Genomic DNA, 12,412 nt, shown 5'->3' on the forward strand with positions numbered 1-12,412 from the left:
TGAATGAATTTGCTCATTAAATAGAATGTGACTAAGACTAAAAATAATTTTCTGTGTCAGCCACAATACTGCCCAGTGGCTCATAATGCAGTTCTTCCATCTATAAACGTATCCCCTCATTTTGCACAGCCTTACTACACAGGCTATAGTGCATTTCAACATCAACCATGCAAACACTGCTTAATTTTGCATTATCAACAAAGTACCAATTGAGCTGAAATTTCATTAGATTGACTTGGCATCACTGGGACACCTGAAACATTTGAAAAATCTGACATCTTAAGTGTAATGTTTTCATACAAACAGAAAGGCAGAAAAAAGCCTTTCACCAAACGAAGATATGTTTGCTGAACAACAAGACAAAAATAGTGATTCTGACAAGAAAGAATCAGAATGTTTCTTTTTTTTTTTTTGATGGAGCTCAGACAATCCAGCGACTTATTTTCCAGTAGCCAGCAGCTCTCAGGGACGCCATTTTATCAGAGCTGAAATACAGCCAAGAGAACAACTCTGCTGTTTACAATTCTGTCTCTCTCGCTTTCATTCCCTTTTTCACTTTCTCCTCGCACACCCTCCTCTGCTTGCTCTCACTATTAGTCACATTCTCCCCCCAAAAAGAGAAAACAAGAGGATAAAGGCTGCATGATAAATTAATCACACATAAGTTTTTTTTCTTTCACCTTGTTGCTTGAGCATCCTGAACAAAACAAAACAAAATAGAAGACACAGGAAGTGGGAGTTTATATACCTAGAAAGTGGCTCCACATTCCTAGCCTCAAAAAAGCAAGATAAAAATGTTGTGACCATGCAACTACTGTCTAAGAGTCTTTATGCAGCATGCTGAGCTGCCTGTACTACCTCTGTCTTAAATGGAACATTAATTTGCTGAACAATTATTTGTGTTTGTTTTTCATCCTGGTGAATGCCCAGAAAGTTTCCAAACTTTGGAAAATAACAGCAGAAAAAAATGAGATGTTTACCTACCAATTTTGATTTTCTTAAAACATATGCTTTAACACACTTTACAATTACAGCTTTCCAGTGCCAGACTTCTCTAGCCAAAGTCTCAGTGATGTAAAAGCCTGTGCTTTTGTCTGAAAATAACTTCCTTTCATATTAATTCTGTTCTTTGGATCAAAGGCCTCACTTCTTCCCAAGAGCGGAATGGCAAACATGTTTTAAAAGCTCATCAGTCATGTTTTCCACTTGTCCAAGTCAGATCACAGTGTTCTTTTAGAAGGGCGCTGAGAGAAAGAAGAAAGAAATAGACTGAGTGACAGAAAGAAAGAGAAAGAGAGAGACCCAGACAGGTATCAGCTGGGGAGACACTGACTGTGTTAATGAAGCCACAGAGGGGGCTGGCATGTGAGACAGGGACCACCTCTAGTTTAGACATGTATGAGATCACATCTGTAACATAACTCAAGCACCACCCTGCTAATTTAGCATGCCCATGCCTTTATTCCTCTCAATAATGTCTGTTCTATAACAAAACTTATCAAATCAAACTGCATGACTACAGCATACAGAACTGATATTGACAAATACCACAACTGTGATTTGAACTGTTAAATTATATATATTTAACATTTCATATTTCTGTTGCTTTAAATATCTTAAAACTAAAGAACAAAAAGGTATTAAAATCGCACTAAAAACAGCTCTCAAAACTTGTTTTGCTACCAAGAACTGGAATTCTTTCAGCTGATCCAAAAGAGAGAACTCAGTTTTCTTTGTATTCACATTGCACATGGACTTGAAAGTGGACTTGGATCCTTTTTGTGTTCGCTTTAGTTGTAATATTGTCTCCATCTACTTTCCAAGCACAGATTTGTTTATTTATTTATTATTAACATGCTGTGCTTTTGTTTGCACAGTACAACTCTCTCTGGAAGGACATCTTTGACAGTTCAGATCTTTTTTGAGTGTCCAGTTACGACATTTACATTTATGCATTTAGCAGACGCTTTTATCTAAAGCAACTTACATTGTACTCTAGGTATACATTTGATCAGTTCTTGCTTTCCCTATGAATCAAGCCCATGACCTTGCCATTTCTAGCACCATGCTCTGTTTGAGCTACAGGAAGGCTGCATTTGTCAATTAAGATGCAGAGTAAAAATGGCCAAACCTAAAAACCATAGAAAGACAACTGACTGTCTTTGAAAGCAGCAATATATCTTATGTAAATGCTCCACAGAAATGTGTCTGATCAGGGTCAGGTAAAAACAAAACCACATAGGGCTTCTCTAAGACTGATTTATTTACAAATTATTAAAGTGAAACAACTTACTAATCAATTATTAAAAAATGTAGTTATGCACACATCCCAAAATTAAACCATAGGTTTGGCAGTTCAAAAGGCCATTTCACAATTTCAAATAAACTTGTTCTCTGCTTAACTTGGATATTTGATGGTGTTTGAATCCCAGAAGCACAGACATCTAAAATATTAATTAGCAGAAAATCAAATGCATCTGAAACAGTGAAGACAATAATGATTTAAGAGTTGACAAAGCCATTTGGAGCCATGAAACAGCTGGTGAGCCCCTGTTCCCAGGGATTCCCCTCTGTCCAAGCTCTGCTCTTCCACCTGCAATTAAACCAGATTGGAGTGAATCGCAAACATTCTCAGTCACCAACCAGAGGGATGTAGGGGAGGGGCCAAGTAAACAATAATGGCAGAAAACACTAGAGACAGAGTCCCTCAACCATGCCGCTCCCATGACATCGGGCTTAGAACGAGACTTAAGAGGTCAATGGCAGGCTTTGTTAGGACGTAGCAGGGTGGGGGACACAATCCCACCCTCTGCCTTTAAATCATAGCCACTATACACTTCTACATTCCAGCTGGGACACCAAATGATAAAAAAATACCACAATTCATCTCTATTCACAGACCTGATACCGGTCAAGTGAAAAGCTTGTCAAAATAAATATCTTAAGTCTCTCCTTCAAAAAACGAACATGATTCTCACCCGTGTGCCGTTTGCTGGTGGGTGTCTCGGGAGGGGAGATGACCCCGGACTGAGTGCAAGCAGAGGTCAGGTTCAGAGCGCCTGTAGGTAAAGGTTGACCCCTCTTCAGTAGCTGCCTCTGCTCCTGCTGTCGGAAGCGTGGAGGAACATCTCTGGGCACATATCGGGGACTGGGCTGCTGTAATGGAGGTAACTGCTGTTGTAGGGAATTACAAGGGCTACGCTTGCCATTGCTGGTGGTGGCAGCAGAGGGTACAGGCAGGTTCAGGGTCAGAATGGGGCTTGAAGGGATGCTGGGATTGGGTTTAACAGAGTCTGGCACTGCAAGAGAAGTGGAAATTTAAAGACAAAATTCAAATTTAGATAAATCAAGTAATATAAATAAGTGGCAATATATCAAACTACAATAAAATGGCAATCATCTTATTTATAGTCTTTGTTAAATTTTTTAAACTGCACCACAGAATTTTTTGTTGTTGTTGTTGTTAAAAATGAAAAGTACTGAATGAGTATATATATTAAAAGAAAATCAGGTTATAAAAAATAAATTAAAACAATCACATTTTGACATTATCCTGATTCACTGTGCCTAAATTATTTATTTACATTTTGAGCTGTCAGATTTCAAATTGCGTGCCTATGTCATCCAATATTGTTTATGTCACATCCATGTGCACATAATACAGTCTGACTACAATATAGCATGTGTGGATGCAGCTTTTTGTTACAAGTAGTGTTGTTTCAACTAGTCAGCTAGCTAGCATCTAACATTTCCAGTTCTGAACAGCAACCTTGGTTGACCTTTTGGGGAATCACTCATTCAAAACAAAAAGAATGCTTAACTCCAGAGGGGAAAGCAACAGAGCCTGTATCAAAAAAAGATCCAAACCACAACATCAGAAATTATTCTTAATTACTCCGATCACATGCTTTCTCATATGTGACCCTGGACCACAAAACCAGTCTTAAGTCGCTGGGGTATATTTGTAGCAATAGCCAAAAATACATTGTATGGGTCAAAATTATACATTTTTCTTTTATGCCAAAAATCATTAGGACATTAAGTAAAGATCATGTTCCATGAAGATATTTTGTAAATTTCCTACCGTAAATATATTCAAACTTAATTTTTGATTAGTAATATGCATTGCTAAGAACTTCATTTGGACAACTTTAAAGACGATTTTCTCAATATTTTGATTTTTTTGCACCCTCAGATTCCATATTTTCAAATAGTTGTATCTCAGCCAAATATTGTCCTATCATAACAAACCATACATCAATGGAAAGATTATTTATTCAGCTTTCAGATGAAATCTGACATTTGTAATCTCAATTTCAAAAAACTGACACTTGTTTTGTGGTCCAGGGTCACATATGCGTTTTGCTGGAAATTAGCTTTGATATGGTGATCATATATGAAAATCTTAACATTAGCTTTCCTTGGCATATTCTTGAGAATTCATGAAAGAAACATAAACGTCTGTTTCATGAACGAGTCATTTTGATGATCATTTCAAAGCAGCATTTGATCAACTTTGCAAATGTTCTAAATAATTTGCTGACGAAACAGACTGATCCAGTACTTAATATTAACTGCTCAATTCAATGTTCCAGTTGCACTGGTTAAAGAGATATTAATCAATTAATCCTCATGTCGTTTCAAACCTGTGAACCTTCCTTTTTCTGTAAAACACCAAATAAGATATTTTGTCCATAGAGTAAACGTTAATTTGCTTGGGATTTTGTGATAGAATTTTCATTTTGGGGTTAATAATTCCTTCCTTAATTATTCCTTATTTAATTCACAGGAAAGGAAGATCACCATTAAATAACGGTTTAAATTTCATTTTTGTTTGTCACACGGATCTATAGAATGGTGTCGGAACTTCTGCAATCTAGCACTCACATTTACTGCACTTTTGTTTCATTTTGAAGCTTGAAAAGTTCAAATCAGTGATAAGTACATGATTCAAACTTTCTTTAAAGTCTAAATGGCAAAAACCTACATAGAAAATATATTCTTTTAAATAAATAAACATCTGTAAATGGATTGTGAATATTCAGACAGAATATGCACAAATCTCCTCACCAGTGCTCACTATGAATGTTGTAGAGGAAGAGAAGGATGTGGCAGTCCTTGACCTTTGACCACAAAACACTCAAAGAAAGAAAGAAAAAAAAAAACTGTCTAAGCTCTGTTTTGCTGTGCATCTCATTACTGCACAGAAAACATTTGGAAAAGCTGCATGCTGCAGTGACTAAAGACAATCAACAATATCAAGTCCCTTTGCCAGCCTAAGCTTAATTTTCACGATTTCCAGGGAATTCTGGGTAAACACTACACAGGAGAGCCATCTGGGGCAAGGTTCTTTGAGAAGTTTACACACAATGCTCAGGAGAAAAGAACAGGATTAACATCAGCCTCAAGCACTGAGCAGCTCTGGGCAGAGTTACTGTAACTCATCCAAGGATTTGGGTTAAAGATAGACACAGTTCGAAGAAAAGCTTCATGCCAAGATAAGCCATTTATAACAGCCTGGATGGCAGATTTGCTTTAGGAAATTAAATGATCTGGAAATTCACACAATGGCAAAAATAAAACACGATCAAACTGCCTCGTGCAGATCTCTGCACATTTAAGAACCAAAAGCCTCGAGTTTGTGTCTAGTAAGTGGGATCAGGAGATACTTACTAACCAAGCAAAGAACTCTTAATGTTTTCCAGTTGTGCATTGAATACAGAGATCCCCTGGAGTCATTTAAAAACAGAGAGCTGCTCAGAGCTGCTGGCCGCTGGCTGAAGATGGTGACGCACATCTATGATTACATTCTGCTCAGCGTGCCTATCTATCGACCATGCCTCCAGCCAATCAGGATGCAGAGCAGTCTTCCCTGTCTCTTTCTCTCCTGTGCCCTTCTCCTTCACACATTTCCCTCTCCTCTATCCCCCACAGCCTGTTCGACTCGTTCATTGTCCCTATTGTTCAAAGTGCTTGTGAATTCATTACAGGAAGCAGATGGACACTGGGACCACAAGATCTTCACATTGGCAATTTCAGACAGACAATTTGCTGTGGGGACTCTGTCATTCCATCTCCTCCTGTCTGCTTCAATCTTGTGTTCCATCTACAGCTCCATCTCTCTCTCTCTCAAAATCACACACAAGTAAGCACATAAGTATGGCTCTTAATCCCAGAATAAATCTGCCACCACTTCTCTTTAAAGTGTTCAGAGAAGAAACTGAATCTTTAATAAATGTATTACAGTATATGTCTGATGTGTTAGGGGTGGGAATCATCAGGGACACTGGCAGAAAAATATTATACCAGTATTAGGGTCATGAAATAATGGTGTTTTTTTTTTTTTTGTTAACAATTGTTTGCATGCGTTTCCTTCTTTTATTGTCACAACTGTAACAGTCTGGCTGCAGTTGAACCTGCTAATTTCCCTCTAGATTACCCAGAATTCCATCTATCAGTTTAAAAAATATGAAAAGATCTTTGACACTTAATAACGCTTTTCTTCCCGTAAATATTAGTGAATTGTGTACACGTTCTATATACCCACTATCTAAATACAAATTCCATTTGCATTTGTCTTGGGATGATATTCGTTTAACGATGCAAAGAGAAAATGAGAAATTCTCAAAGGTCGCACAGGCGTGAACTGCTGACAAAGCGCATTAGAGTCGGTGCAGAGGATGAGAGATGGTTCTTTATAATAATACATTTATAAAAAATACACTTTGGGCAGCATTTGAATCATTCTACTTAGTTTTAAGCCTGAAATTAAGCCAAGGTTCAAACACTAATACAACTTTTCCACCAAAATGGTGACATGTGCAAGTTTGCTTCAGAAGTTTCCAGTGCAGAAAATTTTGTTGATAATGGAAAGCAGTTTTTAAATCAGTCTAGACTAGTTAATGGTATCTGTTTTAGAGCATAATTTTTTTCATGGAAATATCTAAAAGGTTTCAAGAGTGGACACAGTTGGTAGAATAGGGGATTGAGACTACTAATGCACCAAAATTACTTTTTTTTTTTTTTTTTTAATGAAACACCAATTAAACTTTTCATTTAGCTCAAAATAAACATTTGGGTAATTAAATTTGGTTAATTGGGTAATTGAACTTGCAACGGCGTTTAGGGTGCCACATGTTCTCAGGCGATAAATTAAACCAGTCATAATAAAATTCTTCAGCAACAATTTCATTAGGCAAAGTTTTAACAACAAAATACACAAAGGTCCGTTTCTCTCTTTTCATCACTGAAATTCTATGGCAAGTCAATCTGCCTTTTTGAGTAAAGAAAAATGTAATACATAAAATATTTCTGCCTTTCAGCCTGTAGTATTTGTAGAACCAGGGGAACATAATTTCACATAGCTTTAATTAAATAGACAAAAAAAAAAAACCTTTGGTTACCTAAAATCTGAGTCACCACAGAACAGTAAAAAAAGATCCTCATTCTCTTCTATAGATATTTCAGCCGTGTGGTATTATGCGAGGCTGTCGGATTGCCACTAGCCCACCCGTAAAAAGGGTATAATGGGGGGTTGGGGAAACATTGGGACAATGTTGGTGAGGGTTAGGGAATCATCCTTGCTATGGAGGAAGTTGACCTGTCAATTTTGGCATAAATCTGGTTCACTTTGTAGCTTATTATGGCTTACAACTACCCACTTAAAACAGGAAGTTGACTGGCTGATTAACATTTAAAGCAACAAACCACAGCTATTTTGTAAATATGTTACTGCGAAGCATTGTTCAAAGACGTTAAAAATAAAGTTAAAGCACATTACTGATACACAGAAACTAAAGAGCATTTTTGACACTTTCCTTTTATTGTTTTATTTTTCAAATTTAGATTATGTATTTATTTACATTATATATTACTATATATATCTTAATATTCTCAATTCCAAAATATATAATCATTAAGCTGACATGGACTCTTGAGAATGATGAAACTGAGCTTGGCCTTTGTTAATTTGCATAATCATACAGTCACTTCTGGATCAAGAGTTTGAATTCATTCTGACAAGTTTTAATGGACATTTGTAAACTGTACTACTGTGACGGCATTGACAGTTGCCCCTGCAACGTAGCAATGTCGATATGCATGACAGTACAGTTAAATAATATGATGAATGAAGGCCTTTAAACTGATTTGTTCCAGAATAAATCAACATAACAGAATCTAAACTTTCATGATTAATTTGAGTATTTATAAATGTCACAATTGAAGACCCTCCTTCCTTTCTGTTCAGGCAAATTAGCCACTAATTAGACTGCATTCCATGAAAATCAACCTCATGGTGAGTGTTGACGTAATTAATTGGATGAGAAATTACAAATTAATTGCATCAAGAATTGCAGTTTATCAAGCAGAGAAGTGATGCTGTTATGATTTGCGACACTGTAATATTCGGCTACAAAGGGAAATCACTGTGAACCTCTAAAAACGTGCAATGCAAAAAGAAAAAAAAAATTGTCATGCATTTAATTTTTCCATTACCCATTAAAAAGTCAACTGACTGCAGGAAATTTCCAACCCAGTAGGGCATGATTGGGGTAGAAAATGCCTCAGTCTGAACTCTGTTTTATTGTGGCCTTGCTGTGCTGCACTAAGAAATTGGTGACCTTTGCAAAAAGCCACTTTCACTTACACAGTAAATGATTTTGCATGTTATATGAGGAGATGTACCTTTTTAAACAAGTGTGAATGTTCAAAAGCACAGGCATAGCTTAAACATGCTTGCTGCTGCTGGGGCCACCGACTATTACCAAGAGAGGTCTTTGAGCTTAAAGGTTGCTTCTATCTCTCATCTCAATATCCTGATCTCTAACAAATCTTCCTTTATGTCCTCGACTTTTAAAACATTGGAAATCCCTGAAAACTATTTACACTTATTTTGAGTTCGACAGCCCATACTAACAGAAGTTAATTAAGCTGTATGCATATGCATGAAGCGCACAGATCAATATTTCAGGATGGAGGAGAACAATACAGACAAGGCTGCATTTTCATGCCAGCACTGTGAAAGGCACACCAAATATCCACCAAAATCTGTCAATGCAAGCAAACAAAACATTCAAACATCCCCAGACACAATAAGTAACACTTAAAGCCAGACTGTCCATCATCTGGAATTCGCCGGAAATTTTTACAACCGCAATATTCAAAAACTGTTACAAATATTAAATAAGCTTCTAATACTGCCATTACAGTAACCCGTACACTGATGTGACCAAAAAAACAAAACAAAAAAACAACACACTAAGTACCACCATGGCAGCAGTTTTGCTGGAATTAGAATTTATCAAGTTGCTGCCATTTCAATACCATAGTGGTACCATGCAAATACCATCATGAATGATATAGTAACCATATATAAGTACCAAAATATTAGGGCTGGGTAACTAGTGTTGGGTCTGAGAACATCTTGTAGAGACTTAATTTTATGTTGTTACTTTATTTTTTTATGTCTTGTTACTCAAAACGTGTACTTTGTCAAAATCAAGTACAAATTTACTAGAGTTTTACAAGTCTTGAGTTCATTTATAATTGCACTGAAGGCTGGACTTGATTCTGAGTCTGACATTGAGTACCCCAAATGTAGTTACAGATTAATTATATCTATATTTGTATTCACTAAATATATACAATAATCACTATAGTCTGAAATGTTACCTTAAGTTGTAAGAAAGCAAGAAACAATATAAAAAATGAAAATTAGAGCTTCAAGAGATTCAACCTGCTTTAAGGCTACATGAAAAAAAAAAAAAAAAAAATCAACAACAACAACAACGTGTCCATAAATTAAATCCTGCAAACCCGCTGATACTGAGGAGTATCTCTCATCCCAGTATTACCCGTCTGGGTTTCCCTACACCCCAGTGAACATATGCTAATAAAATAATGCATGTGTCACCAAGCATTAGCCCGCACAAGCATGAAATCATAGCGACAAAAGCTATCTTCAGACTAATGAGGGAGATCTCCATATCTGCTGAGCTTACTACACACGAGTCGCATTCATTTTTAGCTGAATTACATTACTCTTCTGTTGAAATATAACAATATTGTATTTTAAAGATTAAAAGGACTCTAAAGAGTACTTACCTTTGGTTTTCTGTTCAGTATCCTGTAAATGAAAGCAAGAGATGCTATCAGCAAAAGCCATGAGATACTTCACTGTACTTGTTCAGTGTAGTAGTTTACATGCTATTTACATAGTATAATGAATATGTATACCATATTTCTGTAGCAGGCTGCCCTGACATTTTACTGCTAATAAATGATGCATTCCAGTTGTGTAATTCATTTATGGCTAGTCTACATTTTCTTCATAATCAAAAATATATAAATAAATGTATATTAAATAAATGTGTGTATTAAATGTGTATATTAATAAAAGCATACACAAATATCAGCAAAGTATCACCAGAGTTATAAATGACTAGAAGGATGCACAAAAAAGGATGCATTTTTTGAACCCAACTCATTAGTGTCATGTTCAGAAATATGGACATGATTACTACGCAAATATAGTGAGTGTGTTCCTGTTGTTGTTTTTTTGCCTACAGGCTGCAATTAACTCGATTAACATACTTTTAATGTACCTGTACTTTGATAATAAAAGTCAATATTAACATTAAAATAAAAAATAAAAATAACACTACCAGAACCGTATCAGTAGTACTGATGGCAGACTTGATTTGGTACCCTGTCTGACTGACATTTGGCACTAAAAAATATAATTTGCTCTGAATAAGAACTGGTTCTTGACTCCCAACACTAGTCATTAATAAGAATGCTGTTAATATTATTTGATGTACTGATCTTGCTTACTAGAAAAATACTTGACAGTTATATGTAATTGTTTTAATTTAAATTTATTATGTATATTTTTATTAGGGGTGGGAGAAAAAAACAACAATTGTGATTCTTTTTAAAAAGATTTAAAAATCGATTGGTTTACCTCAGAATCTATTTATATTTAATTATTTTACATTTCCTAAGAGGTGGTGGGTTCCAGCAGAGGGCGAAATATATAGGTGTGTTTGACTTGAAGCAGCACCGCGCAGACGATCAGCGTATGACATCAAAGTACCGCGATTCGAAGCATGCGGAGCCGTCTTCTGCTCTCTGTAGCTCTCGCGGTGCTTTGATGTCATACAACGATCGTTCTGTGTGTGCAGTGCCGCTGCATTAGATGACGTCGTATACGTTTCAAGCCGTCGCGAGAAAGCAAAACCATGACGGAGGCAGAGGATCAAACCTCTTCCAGAATTCTTTCTGCACCTTCACGTTTTTAATTCACGGTTACTAGAACGTTTCATGGTTGAAAGTACTTTAAATATACACTGTGTATCTGTATGCTCCTGAAATAAAAGTTCAGAAAGATGTGATGCATTGTTTTTGTTAATATGACTCATTATATAGAGTCTCTTTTAAGTGTATAATCAAGTATTTTACATGGTCTAGTCTTTAATAAGCAAACAATCACAATAAATTGTAATATCGAATTGCAATAGTTATATATTAGGGGTGCGAACTCCGGTCCTGGAGAGCCGCAGCCCTGCAGAGTTCAGCTCCAACCCTAATTAAAACTCACCTGCATGTAGCTTTCTAACTCTTCAGACCTTGATTAGCTTGTTCAGCTGCGTTTGATTCGGGTTGAAGCAAAACTCTGCAGGGCTGCGGCTCTCCAGGACCGACGTTCCCCACCCCTGAGTTATATAATTGCAATACTCAATGATCACAATATATAATTGATTCGGCACACAAGTATCAGGATAGTATTGAATCGGCAGATTAGCGTATCGTCCCAGCCCTAATTTTGATGTAGCATTTTAAATAACATGTTCAAAATCAGTGGGGAAATTTTTTTTTTGATCCCCTGCTGATTTTGAACGTTTGCCCACTGACAAAGAAATGATCAGTCTATAATTTTAATGTTAGGTTTATTTCAACAGTGAGAGACAGAATAACAACAAACAAAATCCAGAAAAAACGCATTTGAAAAATGTTATAAATTGATTTGCATTTTAATGAGTGAAATAAGTATTTGATCCCCTATCAATCAGCAAGATTTCTGGCTCCCAGGTGTCTTTTATACAGGTAAGGAGCTGAGATTAGGAGCACTCTCTTAAAGAGAGTGCTCCTAATCTCAGTTTGTTACCTGTATAAAAGACACCTGTCCACAGAAGCAATCAATCAATCAGATTCCAAACTCTCCACCATGGCCAAGACAAAAGAGCTGTCCAAGGATGTCAGGGACAAGATTGTAGACCTACACAAGGCTGGAATAGGCTACAAGACCATCGCCAAGCAGCTTGGTGAGAAGGTGACAACAGTTGGTGCGATTATTTGCAAATGGAAGAAACACAAAATAACTGTCAATCTCCCCCGGTCTGGGGCTCCATAC

General features: G+C 36.6%; 1 protein-coding gene across 1 annotated transcript in view; it reads right to left on the reverse strand.

Moving 5' to 3' along the window:
- The window catches only part of LOC306879583 (trinucleotide repeat-containing gene 6C protein-like), a 58,799-nt gene that overhangs the window by 29,577 nt on the left and 16,810 nt on the right, over positions 1-12,412 (reverse strand). The window contains exons 3-4 of the mRNA XM_079432636.1: positions 10,105-10,126; positions 2,979-3,299 (exon numbers count right to left, since the gene is read on the reverse strand). Of these exons, the coding sequence (XP_079288762.1) occupies positions 2,979-3,299; positions 10,105-10,126 (343 nt within the window). The remainder of the gene's footprint in view (positions 1-2,978; positions 3,300-10,104; positions 10,127-12,412) is intronic.

This window comes from Barbus barbus (genome assembly GCF_936440315.1).
Source record: "Barbus barbus genome assembly, chromosome: 13".
Taxonomy (NCBI): Eukaryota; Metazoa; Chordata; class Actinopteri; order Cypriniformes; family Cyprinidae; genus Barbus; species Barbus barbus.